The sequence below is a fragment of the Staurois parvus genome, unplaced genomic scaffold (assembly GCF_062004578.1).
Source record: "Staurois parvus isolate SC_StPar_1 unplaced genomic scaffold, SC_StPar_1.0 ptg000313l, whole genome shotgun sequence".
NCBI classification, from domain to species: domain Eukaryota; kingdom Metazoa; phylum Chordata; class Amphibia; order Anura; family Ranidae; genus Staurois; species Staurois parvus.
This window is the reverse complement of record NW_028318109.1, coordinates 169,472-189,082: the sequence shown is the minus strand read 5'-3', so window position 1 is coordinate 189,082 and position 19,611 is coordinate 169,472. Positions and strand designations below refer to the sequence as shown.

General features: G+C 37.4%; 1 protein-coding gene across 1 annotated transcript in view; it reads right to left on the bottom strand.

The window, feature by feature from the left end:
• Window positions 1-19,611, bottom strand: part of LOC149457567 (uncharacterized) — a gene marked incomplete at its 5' end in the record, with an annotated part of 278,900 nt that overhangs the window by 136,979 nt on the left and 122,310 nt on the right. Inside the window, 4 exons of the mRNA XM_089683530.1 lie at window positions 2,958-3,002; window positions 7,127-7,171; window positions 11,376-11,429; window positions 18,997-19,023. Of these exons, the coding sequence (XP_089539656.1) occupies window positions 2,958-3,002; window positions 7,127-7,171; window positions 11,376-11,429; window positions 18,997-19,023 (171 nt within the window). The remainder of the gene's footprint in view (window positions 1-2,957; window positions 3,003-7,126; window positions 7,172-11,375; window positions 11,430-18,996; window positions 19,024-19,611) is intronic.

Genomic DNA, 19,611 nt, shown 5'->3' with positions numbered 1-19,611 from the left:
TAGAGAGAGTTCAGAGAAGGGTAACAAAGCTAATAAGGGAGCTGGAGAATCTCATTTATGAGGAATGGCTACACACATTAAACTTATTTTCCCTAGAGAAGAGATGCTTGAGAGGAGACATGATCGCAATGTACAAATATTTAATTGGTCATTCTAGCATAGGGGGAAAGCTTGGATAAGCATGTGGAACTTCCTTTCCACAACTGGAGGTGTCAGTGGGAAGTGTTGATAATTAAAAAAAAAAAAAACTTGGACATCTTAATGAACACAATACACAGAGATTTAGGAAGTGGTAGAGAAATGATACATACAAAAAAACCACACCCACACAGTTTGAACTGGATGGACCGGTGTCTTTATTCAACCTTACCAACTGTGTAAGTATGTAGCTATGTTACCTCTGCTCAGCTGTAATAAATTACCAAATCTCTTCAAAATACTTTAAAATTAATACTTTTTTTTCTGTCAGAAGTTCTGAAGGACATGTGTCTATTGCATGTGCCTGGTATCTGTAGTTGGGGAACCACATGCAATCTCTTTAAATAATTAATTAATTAACACCCTCCCACCCGACCTATAGCAGATTGACGGACGGGCAGGACACTTGCCATTGTGACTGGGCGTCATATGATGTCCTGTCAAAAGCAGCAATTCATGAGGCCGCGGGGCCGCGCAAGGGCACGATCTGTCCATGGGACACAGCCGATGACATATCACTACAACGGCCCGTTGCCAGTGTCATGTGATCGCTGTGACCAATCAGATCACATGTCGATTGTATAATCACAATATAATGTACAATGGATGGCTTCCTGTCATGCCAGTCAATGTATACAATTGTGTTGTTAGCTGTGATTGATCAAAGCAGTCACATGGTACAGACAGGGCCAATCACAGCCCATCTGTATCATGTGATCAGCTTTGCCCAATCACAGCTAATCACAACAAAAGACTGAATGAATCAGTTTCATTTAGTAACAATGATTCCAAAGATCAAGGAAATACATTGGTATTAGCAATCATAATGTGTAAAAAAAAAAATCCTGATCACTTGGCCAGAGTAGTTCACTGTTACTATGGTAACATTGTATTGTTTTGGTCACGGTGTGTTGAAAAAAAAAATAGTAAAAAAAAAATATATATAGTAATAAAAAAGAAAATTGTTTTTTTTTTTTTACATACTGTCACCAGTCAGTGTCCCTGATCACCGCCACACCAGTTATATAATCAAGAAATTAGATTGGTAGTCAGTAAATTGATTGATCGATTGTCAGATATATATACCATGGTTTGTGAACTCTATAACCTTTCTACAGACTAAATAATATACACTAATTTCGGGTATTTTCACCAAATGTGGCAGAATACATTTTGACCTAAATTTATGAAGAAATGTTATTCATTTGCAAAATTGTATAACAAAAATAAAGAAAAAGGATTTTTTTTTCAAAAGTTTCAGGTTTATTTTATTTAGCAAACAATAAAAAACTCAGTGGTGATTAAATACCACCAAAATAAACCTCTATTTGTGTTGCATGACAGTGCAATTGTCATTCAATGTGTGACAACACTGAAAGCTGAAAATTAGCCTGGGCAGGAAGGGGATAAAAGTGCCCCGTCTTGGAGGAAAAAAAAATCTTATGGGTTAAATTTTGCAAAATAATCCATTAGTCTTTGCAAATACATTCACTCACTAGTAAAAATTGTAAAACTAGTACATGTCAAAGCTGGGTACCACAATTATTGTTGATTTGTCTGAATTTTCATGTATAAGGCTTTAAAACACATTATGAAAAGCTATAACATTTGCTCATAATAAATATAGAATATTAGAATTGTACAAATTACTATATTTTGTTTTGTCACTCATTTCTGTTTCATCTTTTTTTTTTTCAAATTAGGTGGAATTAACGGGTGCAAACCTCTACATTGCCTTCAGGTGTTTTGTATTCAAACTAGTTAACGAGATTTCCCCCACATACTGACATTGCGAGTATAGTTGAACCTTGGTCATGTCACACAGTTTAACTAGTTTGATCCATGTATTTTATTCTCTTTATATTGTACGCTTGTTTCAGTTTTCTACAGCTCAAGCCAAGTTGTCATTGAGCATGCATGCCATTATCCAGCAGCATTTTGGATAGTGTCCATTCATTGACATGCATATTTAACATTCTGCTAAGACCAAAGTCAAAATAAAGGCAGGAGCAGTGTAAGCTTTTCCAGTTGTCCTGTAGCTATTATACAAAGTAAGCCCTAGGAAGATGTGTATTACCACCTGTTGTTTGAGGTCAGTTTACACAAAATGGAATGCCACTTATGTATGAATCATAAATCAATAAATGCAAACTGTTTTTTACAAACAATGCATAAAAGCAGCACAAAACTCAAACCAAAAACCCATTCTACAAAATTAAGTTAAATATTAATGTAATAGTTACAATAGTGTACTACAGGCAAAAGCCTTTAAGACCCATTCAAATATTTTCACTGGCTAAGCTGCTTTCATTATGTAATACTAGCAGGAAAATGCAATTTTAAAACGTTCCATTTGGAGCTGGCAAAAATGATTTTGCACAGTGAAAAATGAATGTATGACTTATGTGACAGAAAAGGGGTTTAGGCTCAATACTTAATGTAAACTTTTTGTTAGTGCAGAATTGCTGTAATAAATAGCTACATTGAGCATAGTGTTAATTGTGTAACTAGTTTCTATTAACATGCAGCATAGACATAAACATATGGCAGTGTCTCTAGAGCCTACTTGGTAATACTGGAAGAAATGTGTCTGTATTTTCCTGGGATTTGTAGGTCTCAGATCACCTATACTTTGTACCTAGGGGAAGCACAGCTACCAAATTGAGATCAGCAATGACAGTTCTTAGAGCTTTGAAATGCCTGCCATCTCAATTCTCTAGAATATTGTGTAGCAAAGCAGATTTAATATGCATACTTACCGGTTCACCTGGAATTCCTAGTGGACCTGGAGCTCCATTCCTCCCCTGTTTAAATGAAGAAAGATGTCTTAATCAAACTGTGTTATCCTATATAACATACATCACATTGCTTACCAGATTCTTTATGCATTAGCCTCAATTAGCAAAACTAAATTAAACATCTTGTTATACTACAAATAAAATGACGTGTATGTGACATTTACCTTAAACGCAGAGTAGCAAGGCTTTTACAATAAGTAAGCAGTGGTGGCTTGGAAAAGGCTAAAATATGAAAATGTAAATAATACCTAAATTATACATTAGAACTTCTTGTTCAGAGAATTTGTTGTGGGTGTAGATTTGTTCAGTCCATGCCTGATATTTTTTTTTAAGTGCTGAATTTGCTCAACTCCCAAACAGACATCAAACACTACTGTCAATACTCTGTACAGGGCAATGGTAACCTATTTTAGAACATGAAGACTTTTATCATTTTTTAATGCTTGTCTTCTGTGTAGTCCATGTCATATATTTAAACCATACCTTCATTCCAGTAGTAATTTGGGGCCTCAAGAGAGATCAAACATATTTATCCCATTTTGTGAAATTGGTAAAAGTAATAGCCTTACATCTTGTATAAAACAGCATCCATCTGTGTAAGTAAAATGTTCTATGCAACACATGCTTCAAGGGGTGAAGTTCACCTCTAAAACTCTTCTGGCCATAAAAAGCTTGTATGCTGAGGCAATTATTATGTTATTCATTCTGCTACAATTCACAGCCCAAAAAAACTTTTTTCTCGGTGTCTTGCTTTTTAGACTTGTTCTTGGGGTTTTTTGGGGTACTGATTCAGAAAATTTAATTGGCTACGCTGCGTCAGCTCTAGGTAGATATGATGGAATTGATTTATATTTTTAGTCATTTTTTGAAAAGATCTTGCTGATCAACTTGTTCTCCTGTTACCCAGATTAGGTTTTTGCATACAAGTTATCAAATTTAGAGTGTTTACATACTTCCAAATGTAATTTTATATCAGAAACATTGGTTTCTAAAGTGTAAGTTACTAAGTGTATTATAGTTTTGATCATATAGAAGGTGTGTGTATATTGCCACTCATTATGTTTCATTTTTGCAGATTAAGCACCGTAGAGGTTATGGCTACTTTTTTCTGTTTTTCTTTCATGCTACAAGGATATTAAATAAAACACTGCATCACAATATTCTGATTTTTGATGAGTGACCTAAGTGAAGAGTGGGATATGGCAAAATGTGTGTTGGCCTGTGTTAATATTGTAAAATAATGACATTTTATTGGTCATATAACTAGAGTTATATGACCAACAGAAAAGAGTTTTACATTTTAGAAAACAGATCTATTGTTTTTCTTGTTGGTGGCAAATAATGTTCTTTACTTTTTGATAGGGAAAATCAGTGGTGAACAAAAATGGTTTTACATGTAAGTAATCTTATGGGAGGGACCATTATTCTAACAACCACTTGATGCATCTTTGAAAGATCTCTGTTAGTTTAGACCAGCCTTTCTCAACATTTTTAACATGGAGGAACCCTTGAAATAATTTTCTAGTCTTAGGGAACCTCTGTTAATAATTACAATATCTATTGTTGGTATGTTTCCCTGATGCCCACTAAGAAGAATGCTTTTTACATTTGTGGTAAGCTAGAGCAATCAACCCTTTACAGGTAGCCAGCACAATCATTGGTTTCAGTGGTTACATTTCTGGGAGGCAGAAATTGCTCATTGCCAAGAACCCCCAGCAACCTCTAGTCGAACCCTGGTTGAGAATGGCTGCTTTAGACATAAACAGACATGTAGATTGAAACACTTAGACTCCTGTATATTTGTTAATGTTTTAATTACTGAAGATCAGGTAAATAAAACTATACACTTATGGATTAAGGGGATGCTCTAGATGTGTTACTAAATACTTTTGGTGCAATGAGTTTACTTGTGCTGCAAGCATTTTTGTCACAGATCATAAACCTGCAAAATGTCTATAACAACAAGAGGAAGTATATAATTATGTCCCTAACAGTTGTAAATACACAGAATAAATATGGTATTTGTGCATGACTTGAATAGAACCTAAACATAGAATATTGACTGCAGATAAATGCCACATACTCTTCCTACTTATTTATTCATGACTTAGCCTTAGGACAAGATATGTGTTTATCTGAAGCACGTTCAAATGTATTTATTTTTGATTTTAACTTAAATAGCATGAAGTTTGCAACTATTGTATGACAGTCTGTACAGTTTAGCTTGAAAGAAAAAATCATTAGATAGGTAAAGACACCTTTTAAACAAATGATTTACATTCATATATTATTTACACAATCAAGCATGTATGCACAATAAAGCATGTTCTATTTAAAATGTAAGTACCATTTATGGCTACAGGAAAAAATACACAATGTTCTGTTACTGCTGGTAATTTTTGCACAACACTACAGTATCAGGTGGAAATTAATATGCTACCGATATACCAAGTAGAATTTTCTATACCATTGCCTAGTACTGCAGACATACAGGGGTTGATTTACTAAAGGCAAATTGGTTGACAAACTGAATTTTCATCACAGTCACTAAGTTAGGGGAAAATTCCCTTTGGAAAGTAAAAATTTCACTGCAAAGTGAACTGCCTATTCATCTTAGTAAATAAACCCCACAGAGTGCAAGTGTGATAGCCTTCACAATATATCTAAGACATTATGTTGATTATGTTTATATGGGTAAAAAAAATGTCAAAATCAAATGTATTTAGATCTCTGCCATCAAAGGCTAGATCCCTTTTATTGTCTTGAATGTCTCAAACTGTAAATTTACCATAGTTTTGCTTCTATGTACAAAAAGACTACATAATGAGTAGAAACATGTAACGTATCCTTTCAAGTAGCAGTTGTCAACATCCTCAGTAAACAGAATGGATTGTTAGATGACCAACAATTGACTCTTCAAAGCTCATCAAAAGCAAAGAACCTAAGAGTCTTCTCCACAAAATCTTCAAAACGTGCTTTATGCGCATTACTGTCACTGGGTAAACTACAGTAAAAGCCCAGACAAAGCCTAAGAAATGACTCTTCAGGATGGATAGATTCAATGATCTATTCAAAATTCAGAAAGCTTTCTGTGTGCCATACCTATTCCATAGCCAGCTTTGTCTTTATATGAGTACATTGTGCTTCAGTTGACATTCCACGATAAAAAAACTCCTGCTTTACTATTAAAACTGCTAAGAGTTTAAACTATTTGCAGCTAAACAGAATTTATGATAATGCTACTTTATTAGATGTACTGGTATTTCTATCATGAATCTACAATTCTCCACAGGGTTACTTTTCTTTTTTTAAAGTACATATTGTTTAAACACTTCACAAAATATAAATTTATAATAGGCATGCCTACTGGTGTTTTTAAGTCACATGCAATTCTCTCACTCCTTCTTTGCAATGGCTTTGGAATCTCATCTGAATGAGGCCCTAGCTTTTCACCATTTGATAATATATACTTTTCTACAGGTATGGGGAAAAACATTTCTTGTTTTTTACTTTGAGATAAAATGTTAGTTGTAAAAAAAGCTGCTCTAATTGTTTTGTGGAATAAAGAAAGTGAAGCTGTCAGTAGATATAATGCCCACCCCTTGAAGATTTATCCTACTCAATTTGGCACACACAGCTTTTATGTAATTTGAAAATATTTGTAGATTAAAGCTAGTATACGCCCTAGAACTATAAAAACACAAGACTATTACACAACTGTATTAACCAAATTGTGCTCAACATTCCTTTGATTTTGTTTCAAGTTTATTCAGTAAGGCAGTGCAAAGAGAAAAACTGAAGTGCACAGTGTATTACCCATTAATAGCCATTCAGCTTATGGATCTGAAAGATGAATTCTGATGAGATGGTTCTTATGGGATATAGAGCTGTGCATTCTGTCCCTTGCCTTATTGAAAAAGCTTGTTTATCTTATTCAAGAAAAAATATATCGTAAAAGCTCAGAAATACAATTCACTATAATGTATTTAGAATCACATACAAATTAACTTTGCATTTTTAGAATTTATTTGACTTATTACATGACTTCAAGATAGGAATTGTAATATGTGAATTCTATATGCATTTTCAGTATTGTTCACTATTTCATTTTAAATGCCAAATCTACTCACCGGTATCCCAGCAATTCCTGGTGGACCAATTTGTCCCCGATCTCCCTAGGACACAAAAAATGCACACAATCCTGTTTAGCAATCCAGACCATGCTTTATTTATGAAACAAGAGAGACAAATGATATATTTATGGCTGAAAGAGCAGCAGTTTGTCATATACATTTTGTCAATGCTTAGTCAAGAATATAATTCATTAGCTAATCCAGCTGACACTTCTAATCTTGCTAGTCAGAATCCTCCATTATGTCTTTGTTCTGGAAATATGTAAACATTATTGCATGAGGATAAGTGAACCTCACGGGAAGTTATGCAGTGTTGAATCAATTCACAATGCCAAGTTCTTTCTGCATTGTGCATACTCCAAGCTCCTTGCATAGTGTAAGCTAAAGGATAATATATTTAGTCATCACATTCTAGGTTTATAGCTTTTAGGAACCCTCAGGTCATAATATATGTCTTCGGGGAAGACTCTAGGAAACATTTTAAGTCTCATTTCATCACCGTTTCTTTTTTAGCTCAAGGTTAGTGCACATAGTAAAATAATAACTTTATGTTATTAAATTGACTCAATATCTAGTGAACCAATATCTAATATCTAGCATGCATTTGGGCAAAAATACAACACAATGAAAATTACATTTAATTAAGATCATACGGTCATAATATGTATACTGATGCTTGATTAATACTATACTACATATTACAAAGTATCAATGGCATTTGTGCTAAATCATCTGAATATATCAGACAGATTTGGCCTCTTGAGATAATAATAATTGTCAATAAGTTGCCTGTGCAAAGGTAGCAATGCCAGGAAATAATTCATACCTTATCAATATTCAGCCTGATGATACATGTGGTTAAATGTATTTTCTCTATGGATGCATCTTTTGTAATTTTTTGTCATATTGTTACTATTTTAAATGTAACTATAATATATTGAAATTCAGCACCATGTCAGTAGAGTAGATCAATCATATTTGATACACATGTATGGACAACTCTGCCAGAGATCAGACTACTGTACATCCTGCTGCCTCATATCCCATCCTACATTATCAGTTTCTGGTGTCTTTAGACCCCTTTCCATTTTTAGGTCCTACTATTTCCTTCTCATCCCTCACTATTGGGCCCTTTTTCTTCCTGATAATCCACTACCTTCAGGCCCTACTGTCTCCTGCCCCTCCTCCAAAATTAGGCTCAACTGCTTCCCCATCTCCCTTGTCCAGCATTTCTCAACCTTTTTACCACAGTGGAACCCCTAAAATAATTTTCAGGAGTCAGTGGAACCCTTTCTAAAACCAATTCAGAAGAGGTGAATGGCCTCTTACATTTGTGGTCAGTAGGAATAATGCAATCCTTAAAAACACCTAAAAATATATTTGGGTCATGCTTCTGTCTTTTTCCAAGTAGCATTGGCTGGCATCATCAGGTCAATCAGTCACACCTCAAGGCATCCCCGGAAACCTCTGAAAGAACCCTGATTATGAATGGCTGCCCTTGGCCATAAGGTCCTGCTGCCTCCAACATCTCTTCCACTGTTAGGCTCCACTATCTCCCCACCTCCTCCACTCCTCATGCCACTTCTCCAGTATGAGTTCCCACTGCCTCCTGAGCTGCTTACACCATTACTCACCACCACCATTATGTCCTACTGCCTGCTTTTCCTGGCTTCATGATCACTACCTCCGCTCCTTAAAACTTACCATATAGCAGTGTGCCTGTTTTGGTGCAGGATGTATTGGCAGAATCTCAATAAATAGCTAAAAGAATGTAATAGATTCTCCAACTGTTCTGTTCTTGGGTTTACTTCTATTAGTACACTGTGTGGTTGATTAAAAAAAACTGGAGAATGCAAAATCTGGTGCAGCTATGCATGGTAGCCAATCAGTTTCTAACGTCAGCTTGTTAAATTATTTTGTAAATACTCATTTACTAGTGTCTGCAACAAAACATACACATATGAATCTATCTATCTATCTATCTATCTATCTATCTATCTATCTATCTCAATCTGTTTGAGAGATTAAAATGAAAATCTATTTATATGTTACAAGATTTTTGCAAGGCTTATAGTTACAAAAATATATTTTAATCTTTTCACAACTTTTCTATTTGTGTGCACATATACATAATGCTGAATTTTCTCTCATGTACATTTGCACCTACCCATCTGTTTGCATCAAAGTAATCAAGGTTTGTGGCTTATTTGGACATGTGGGCCATATGAGGCTGTAATGTGATTATGCAAATATGTAAATTACATGCTCATTTGCTAATTTCTTTTTAGTTCAATCAGAAAGACAACCTCAAAACTAAAATCAGGCCTAGATTTTCAACACCAGATCCTTTAAATGCACAACATTTAGTGTATGTACAGCCACAATATTTTTTTTTGTTTTGTATAGAAAGGTTAAAACCACCTGTAGGTTTTTGCTTTTTGTGTCCCTTTCAGGAGATTTCACTTTCACTTTTTTGTCCCAGGAGCACAAGAAATAAGATTTTTTTTTAGAAAATAATGGCAATTTCTGTCAGATAGTTGTCTCTGGAACAAATATCCCAATGAAACATTTTTCACCTTAGCTTGTTCTGGTGACAGCTGTAATATTTTGAATTTGCTATCACCGTAAAACTTACCAGGGCAAGCAATGAGGGTGATTTTACTTAGCAGGGACAAAGACAGAGATAAAAACTTGCCGATGTAATCCTTCCTACAATATCTGAAACTAAAAAAACTTGGCTATACACTGTTTAAAGTGGTTCTAGAGATAAAATGTTTTTTTTTTTTATGCTATTGCTTTCTTTGCATTAAGATTAAAAAACCTTCTGTGTTCATCATCTCCCCTTATAGTTACCTGAGCCTGATTTTGATCTGGTACTGTTCCCAAGAGCAGCAGCTCTCTTGGCTCTCTCTCTCAACTGGAGTTTGAGACAGCAGTGGGGGCCATTGGCTTCTGCTGCTGCCAATCACAGCCAGTGAGGAGAGAGCGGGGGGCAGGACCAAGCCATGCTGTGTCAATGTACACACACAGCATGCCTTGGAGGTGAGTCTACATGAGTGCTCCCATAGCAAGCAGCTTGTGATCTCAATTCAGTACTTTTTTTGAAAGTAGTGATTTTCCTGGCTTTCTCACTTTCCCCACTGGAGATCCAGGCAGCAGCTGGATCCATTGGCTCCGGTTGCTGCCAATCAAAGCCAGTGAGCTTACACAAGTTCCCCCATAGCAAGTTGTTTGCTCAAAGGGGGAGAGGAGCCAGGAGTGACAGTGGGAGACCCCAGAAAAGGAGGATCGGGGCTGCTGTGTGCAAAACCATTGCACAGAGCAGATAAGTGTGAAATATTTATTATTAAAAAAAAAAATTGAATCACTTTAAACCAGGGAATATTACATGCAAGTGTCACTTGCAAGTTGGTTTTACTGATCATCCTACTGTTACAGGAAAGATGAATAGCAGCAAACCGACATATTCCAAAGTGGCTTCTTTTTTTGATCCATGAAATCTGTTACACAGGAGATGAGCAAAGATTTCTAACATGTATCTTGCACATAGTTTCTTGACTCAGCGCCTGTATTTGTGAAACCTGTTAGAAGCCCCTGCTCATCTTCTGTGTAATTGATTTATGGATCAATAAAGAAACCATGTTGGAATATGTTGGTGTGCTGCTATTCATCTATCATGTAACAGCCATTGCCAGTGATGAGCTGTGCAAGCACCTGTCTGTGATGGGCAAATGTGGACTGACCTGGAGTGACACCATGGTTTATTGTCACTGACCAACACGATTGACAGCAGAATTTAGGCCCTAAAGCTGATTGCAAGTTTGAGTCCCTCAAATTCCTTTTCAGTTGAATGATTCACTGTTTCAAGGAATAAATCTCTTCAAGTAGACAGGGCATGCTAGAGGCTGTAGAGTGCTTGTGACTGCTGTTACTGTTGTACCGACATTGATTCTATAGTCTTTTGCACTATTTACTTTTATTTAAGTGGAATGAAAATTTCATAATCTTTTGCACTATTTACTTTTATTTAAGTGGTTATGAAACCACCAGCTAAATTTCTTTACAAGATACATCAAACCCTCCCTATTATGGTTTGCATGTCCTGTTTATTGCAGCCATAGCACTGGATAGAGTGGCTGAAAATATCTTACAAAAGCCATCCAAAAACCTTCACTTCCACAGAACACAACACCTACTGAAGACAATAAACAATAAAGATTTAAAGAAGGAAATTATTCTTCCATACCTTTTCTCCTGGGAGACCTTCAAGGCCTGGCAACCCCATAGGGCCAGCTTCTCCCTAGAACAAAGAACTTTACAGTGTAACCTACATTGCATTAGTCCAAACAGACACAGATAATTTTACATTTAAAAGATACAAAAACACAGTAAATCTGTCACTTTCTTTGTCACAGAAAGTAATTTAAGCCTGCAAAGTTCACCTTTTCTACAGTATTGTTAGAGCTGCCTGAGCGACAGTTTTAATTATCCTCCTACATGTTTATTTCACAATAAAAATTTCTGCAAAGGTTATCTGAAGCAAACTATAATTGCTGTAAAAGTCCTATTTTCTGATATTGCATCTGAAGATATTAAATTTATGGTGCTGTGCAACAACACCTATGAATAATTTTCACATTGGCCCAATAAAAAGGTACAAAACGTACAATGGATTCACTTTTCTTCTGGACAAATAGGTATAATAAAACACAGTAATAATGCAGTGTTAAAATACTACATTACCCAAAGCGTGGGATAAGAGGGGATCAAAGTTGTTTGAATTATGATGTGAACACACGTACATCCAGACAGGAAATATAGAAAAGGCTATGAAGCGTGAATTCATTTTTATCTCTTGCTAAGCAAAGCAACTGTTAAGGGCTTTTTTTCCTGTTTATTTTTGCATGGAAATATAATAAAGTTAAATATAGTTTACAGCCCTCCTCCTTGCAAGTGCAAAGAGAAGAACATTCAGTTGCAATAAATATATAATTATGATAATGTTATAATAAAATCAAGGAGGTGTGTGCTCTCTTTAACAGCCAATTTATTTTAGATGTTGGAGAACTAAATATGACATCTGAAAAAGGAGGTTACGTGGTGGCATGATTTTAGCCACATACCCTGCAAATATGACCCATTGTGGAACTATCATTCCTTTCGAATATATCTTGTTACCTTTAGTTATCCAATGTTAAATCTAATATGGAAGCAAAAGCACAAAATCATCAGTTGTAACCATTGCATTTGTCAGATAAAAAAAAATGAAGGAAGCCAATTTGCCTGGCACAAAATTAGCATTTCTGTTCATCAAGTTCTGAGAATTACACAAACTCATGGCCTGATCTAGGGGGGGTGCTGGGGTGAGCTACACCCCCCCCCCCAAATTTCAGCTGCACCCCCCCACCCCGGCAAGCATTATCCAAGAGAAGCTGTCTGCAGTGGCTCACATAGCTCAGAAAGCACACACCCCCTCCCCTTCCCTACATGGACAGGAGAGAGAGGTGATTGATGTACACTGCCTCCTCCCACCCCTCTCTTCCTGTTTGCCCCACCCACACTCCAATTCCTAGCCAGTGCTAAGCCTGAGAAGATGTGTAGGTGGGACATTTCAAGTACTGCAGCTGACAACTAGATCAGGGCTGCAAGTTTGATTTTTCTGCCTGAGCCTGCAGAGACCAACCTGGGTGAGAGAGCTGAGCTCTGCACTACAACTGAACTTTCTCCATCCCCCTCCTTCTCTCCCCCTCTATCTCCCTCCTTCTCTCCACCCTCTGTCTCACTCCTTTTCTCCACCCTCCATCTCCCTCTTTCTCTCCCCCCTCCATCTCCTTCCATTCTCTCCCCCCTCCATTTTCCTTCTTGTTTCCTCCCTCCATTGCCCCCTCCATCTCCATCCTTCTCCTCCCCTCCATTGACCCCCTTCTCTCCCCCCTCCATCGCCCCACTTCTCTCCCTCCTCCATCTCCCTCCTTTTTTTGCCCCCTCCATCTCCCTCCCTTCTCTCTCCCCCTCTAGCTCCCTCCTTCTCTCCCCCCTCCATCTCCCACCCTCTCTCCCCCCTCCATCTCCCTCCCTTCTCACCCCCCTTCTCTCCCCCCTCCATCTCCCTCCTTTCTCTGCCCCCTCCATATCCCACCTTCTCTCCCCCCTCCATCTCCCTCCTTCTCTCCCCCTCTAGCCCAGCTCGTGTGCTGCATAGATAAGAACAAAGGACATCGGATCGGCTGCACTCCAAACAGTCCACTTTATTGAACCAAGATAAAACCAATACAAACAGTATAAATACAGTGGGGGACTGGCAGGTAAACACGTTTGTTTCACGCTAAAGACAGTGCTTATTCATTACCCCATTCATTCATTGTTTGGAGTAAATCCGATTGGACATTCTTTGTTCTCAATACACTGACCAGTGCTGCCAGCTTTAGTCGGTGGTGCTGATTGTGCAGAAATTTTCCTAGAGGCTGATTGTACAGAAGTCGATCTGTACATTGACTTCTGTAAACCAGCCTGCCCATACATGGATCGGAATTTAAACGGTCCCTTATGAAGCAGATTCATTTTGATCCATGTATGGTCCCCAAAGAAAAAAATATAAGTTTTGTGTTCATAAAAACATATGAAATGGAAACATTTAATTAAAATCTGTTCCTTTGTCCTGAGGTTTGTGTCTTTGAGACGTTTGGTTCTGGCATAGTATTTATTATTTTGTGGGTAAGAGTACTGTGGTATAGGTGTGCATTGTATACAGCAGGCACAGATTCTGTTCAATCCCCCCTTAAGACCCTCCCACTGGCCAGCCACAGAATGTATTTTGCTGTTCATTCCCAGGGTGCCCCATGTCTTTCATAATCCCGATCCTGCTTACATTTTGTCATCATGCTTTTACTTTTTAATTGTGAAGCCAGTCAGATTACTGGTTATGAGTATTGTTAGTATTGTCAATGTTTACATATTGTTTACACTGTTTAGAGGCTAAGGTCGACTTTAAAAAAATATTATATGTCTTGTGCACTGCTGACTCCCTGTTCACTCCCCTTCTGACTAACTGTCCTCTGCCCTGCTGACCCCCTGTACACTGGCCTACAAACTGCTGACTCCTGCAATACATTACCATACTGACCCCTGTCCTCCGCTCTGCTGACCCACCATCCTCTGCCCTGTTGACCTCCTGTACACTGCCCTACAACTGCTGGTCCCTGCCCTTTGCGCTGCTAATCCTGTCCTATGCCCTGCTGACCCCCAGTACATTTCGCTACTGATTCCTGTTTCTGCATGTTGCCCTGCAGACCTCTTATCCTCTGACCCCCTGACATTTTTAACTGCACCCCATATAAGACCAGCTACATCTGGCCCTGCAAAGACTTAGAAGACAGTATAGACTGTATTCTTGAACCCTCCAGCAGCCAGTACTCTTTCCCAAAAAGAATGTTTATGTTAAAGGTATTCAGCCAAGAGCAATTCTGTTACTGGAAGTCAGTTTTAAACAGGAGATCAGAAACAAATCTTTACTTTCACATGGGTTTTTCAAGTGGTCCTAATCTTAATATGTAGTTGTTAGACTGCACTAACTAACTAAACAACTGAAGAATGGTAAAAAAAAATCCATACAAGATTTAAGTTCTGATGGAATCTGTATTTTTTGGCTATTATCCATGCTAACGATAGGCACTGCATACACAAACTAACTCTATGCTAACTAGGTAATTTACTTGCATGTGCTGTAAATAAAGAACTATGACATTTGTGTTATGTATAGTAGAAGAGATACCTTTATGATGCATGGCACCATATTGCAATCTCTTCCTTTTAATGTTTGCACACAAAAAGCCTTCATGTATCTTTTTTATGTAGGTATAAAATGTACTGCAAGAGCCTAAACTGAAAAAGACACACTTGCTCTGAAAATAAACTTACCACTGGCTGTAAGACTGAAATAACAGAACATCAAACTGTAAGTGTTCTTTTAATTATTTTGCTTTGTTTGCCTGTGTGCTCAGTTGCTTAGATTTTTCATTTTAATTTGCAGGAACACCATGTGCCTCCAGGTTGGTATTCTGAAACATGCTGGATATGATTTACACTTGATCAGATAGTGTAATGTATCCAGTGCTTGTGTACAAACAACTACCATTCAGAAATGTGTTTTCTTCTTTACTAAATAATTTTTATCAGGCATAGTAGAAGTTATTTTTTTTATCATACACTGACATTAGCTTTGCCTGTAATAAAGGTAATTTGGGAACAAATGTGCACAATATAACTGGATACTAACATTTATAGGTAAAGTTGATCCAGGGAATATCCAATTGGCTCTTGGGGGATCAGGAACACATTTTTTCCACCAGCTTTGCTGGGGGTTTTTTTTTTGCCTTCCTGTGGATCAACTGTGGGTATAGGATTGTGTATATAGGATTGTATAATTTTTTCTTTCTTTCCTTTTTGTTGGTTAAACCAGATTGTCTTTTTTTAACCAGACTAACTATGTATGTATGTATCAATTCTCATATATTACAAATAATTAAGAAACATTTAAAGCTGAAGTTTACATGTGACAATCTGTCAATAGTTAAAATGGTCCAGCTTGGACCAATGTAATTGTGCATTTGCCATGCCCATGGGATCCCAATGAAAGCTAGAAATCATTGTAGCAGACACCGCTGTTACAGTGATTACTGCTAGCTTCCAGGTCTCCCACTGTGCTCAGAATACAAATACAATAAAGTAGTGTGTGTGTGTGTGTGGGGGGGGGGATAAAAAAGGGATGGTACAAGTGCAGAGTGGTTGTTGTGCCAGCATTGAAAAAGGGAGGGTGATTTCAAGTGCTACAATTGTTGTAGTAGTCAAGCCAACAGTTCAGACTTTATTAAATTTTGCAGTGCACCCTCTGCTTCTGCTCATATAGGAGTATTATTATCGTGGTATTGTCTTTTTAATAGTAGCATTGTCACATACCAGTCCCTACAGGATAGAACATTTCCTGTCTGGCATAAAATGCAGCTATGAAAATCAAAATATGACAAGGTTTGGTTACAACCGGATCAACATGGATACCCAGAAGAAAAATAAGATGGTCCAATCCCAGTGAGAGTCATAGGGGTGGATTTATTAAAAGCAAATAGTCTGTGCACTTTTCAGGTGAGGTTACACAAATTTTTCCCAGAGCTTAATACATGTGGTGAAGCTCTGCTGATTTCCATAATCCAGTAATGTGCAAGCAAAAACACTGTTTTTTTTAATTTTCCTTGGACCTGATTGGGTATTCTTTACCAAGTGAAACTTCAATACATTAACTCTGGGGAAAATGAGTGCAACTGCTGGGTTTTGCTGCCTTCCTCTGGATCAACTCTGGGTATAGGATTATAACTTTTTTTTTTTTAATGGTTGAACTGGATGGACTTTTGTCTTTTTTTTTCAGCCAGACTAACTATGTAACTACGTATCTGCACTTGCAAAGTGCAAAGTATATTTGCCTTTAGTAAGTCCACTCCATAGAACATCAGTGGAAATTTAGTTTGAAAATTAAGTCCTGAAAGATCACATCATGCTGGCCCCTTTTGCAGGTATAGCTATGTAAAACAATAAAAATATGTGCCTGTATCTTTTAAAATCCAGCAATACATGGTCTCATCCTGCTCTACAGAGCCTCAGTTGTTCTCTATTCTTGGCACTGTGCTGAAAATTAAGGACACTAGAGGACAATCTGCTGACAGCCTAGAAATTTACTGCTGCTCAGGGTCTCTGGGCTTCAGCAAAATGGCAGCCTCAGTCAATAAGATGCAAAAGCAATGCTTGAGGTAATTTACAGCACACATTAACTTTGGTAGAATAATTATTAATGTATGTTCCTTGCTAAAGAACATAATTTTTTGTCAAGTTGTTGTGGATAAAGTTCCTCTTTAAGCTTAGTTACAACCTGATGTCAATAGGTTTGAATAAGTAGACAGCTCCAAACTATAAGTAGGAAAGACCCAATCTCGAACTTACATTTGTTAAAACTGAATGAAATTTCTTGGTTAATTTTATCCAATTATTGGTGGGTTTATTAATTTTCAATTGGATAAACCTATCCCCAGCTGGGAGCATTGAAGTGAAATGAAAGGCTTTTTTAAAAAATAAAAAACTTGTTATACTCACCTGACCTGTGCGGTGGTTTTGCACACAGCATCTCTGATCCTCCTCTTCTTGGGTCCCCTCCCTCCCTCCCTCCTGCCTAGTGCCCCCACAGCAAGCAGCTCGCTATGGGGGTACCCAAGCAGGTTTGCTCCCAAGCCATTGCTCTGTGTGGCCACTCCCACACAGAGATGTAGCTCACCCCCACTTCATTGGCTCACTGGCTGTGAATGATAGCACTGGGAGCCAATCGCTCCCACTGCTGTCTTAGTCAATGAGGAGGGAGAGTCCCTGGAGAGCTGAGGCTCTCGTGCACCTCACTGGATCCAGAGGGTGCTCTGTTTTTGTGTTTGTATTTGTGGGGGATGGGGAAAGGGGGGCCTGCTTCCCTCAGAAGGTTCATAGTAGGAATGAAGGTAAAAAACTTTGAGCCTTTACAACCACTTTAAGGTAGTGTACTGTTCTTTATCATCTTCTCAGTCTTCCTCCTGAAGATTTTGGATGTCAGACTTTAATTTGTGGCAAAGGGTATTCTGCTTGGAGATGTGGAAGCTCATAAGCAATGCGTATAGGAAAGAGAGTGGTTTGGATTGCCTGGAGTGCAGCAATATGAACCTCATATTGCATATTTGTATTCAGGATAAATTGTAACCTAATAGCTTGTCTGACCTATCTGAAGAATATCCAATTAGCTGGCCAAGGCTGGCAATTCCTCATCTTGCCTAAATTTGGGTATCTGGGATTATACGCAAGTGTTGAAAGTACATGAGTGGTGGTAGAGCAATGGCTGCAAGGTAGTCAGAATATAATACTGCTGCCTTCCGAATACCTGTTTTGTAGCTGAATATGTATTTTGAATGGGAATACACCATTGAAACAGTGAGCTAAACGCTTGGCTTGCGGTTGGGGACACAGCCTTATTCACTTGAATGGGTTGCATTTAACTGCAGTACTGCCTGATACATGTAACCTGTTGTGTAAATTTTGCAACACCGCACTGCAACTGTGGCAATGTGTTCTAACGAGGTCTCTCCATGTTAAACTGGGGCTGTAAAATTGTTGCCTGTGTAAATGAGGCCTAAGTGGGAAATCATGAAATTTGGGGTTTCTGGAATGCTTGGTTTGTGATGTCAAATAAGACTCTTCTAAACACTCCCTCTCTTTTCATAATCATTCCTATTGTGAATTACTTTGTCTTCAAAGAAATACAAAAAAATCAAATTTGCCTATGTATCTGAATTGTAACCTAATAGCTTGTCTGACCTATCTGAAGAATTGTTAACATTGTGTGAGTATAACTTTTTTACATGCACTACCACAGGTAATGGACAATCTTTTATATGAAAATTTAAGAAATAACATAAATTGTATGTGCATTTTTAACTGTAGAGATGGCCTTCTACATTGTGTCTTCCGCCAAAATTAGGCAAATGATAGTGCTTGTCACAGTGCATTCAAAATTACAGTTTACATTGTCTAGCCTGGTCAAAAAAGACTGCGTTGACCATGAGGAAGTTGGGCAGTGTATACTAAAGCTGGGCATACATTGAGTTTTTTTTTTTGTTCAACCAATGTGCTGAACGGAAAAGAAAACCTCACAGATTTCTTTATCCACTCAAGCAATGTGTTACACTTTACATCTTTTAAAATAATATTTTTATGTACACGGGTATAGTTCACCAAGTCTTTAAAATAATGCCTAAACCTATATTTTTATATTGCATTTGTTTTATCTAGTGGATGAAAATACATACCATAGGACCTTGGTCACCTTTTGGACCCTGAAATTAAAAATAAAAACATTTTTTTTATCTTCATATAGTAAAAAAGATACATACATTACCTGAAAGGATAATTTTAATGGTCACAAATAGGTTTGATTTATTTGATCCTCAAAACAACAAGAAGTACAAGTAAAGTAGTGGGACAGTGAAGTTGCAAATTGGTTTATGGATCCTGCACATCAAAATCTGACTGTGTATAGCCAGATTTATATTAGCCACAATTATACGATTTTATTATGTACATATATTATCTGGCAGGTCAACACATTTTACCAGTCATTATGTTCTGTGAGATTCTACCTTCACTTATTTAAACTTTGTCTTGTTGGATAGACCCTCACACTACACAATTGTAAATGATATAACAGATTTATTCTGAAACAAAATCTAAGAGTGACTAGTCATTTTGACTATAGTCAGCTGTACAAATTGGAACTTTGCAGCATGATCTCCTGCATGTTTAGGTGCTTTATGTATTACAATTATTACCATATTTTACAGCAGGGAAAACTACTTGAAACAGACAACATGTATTCAGTGCCTCATACCATATGCATTTATACCAGACATAAAATGCTTAAATCT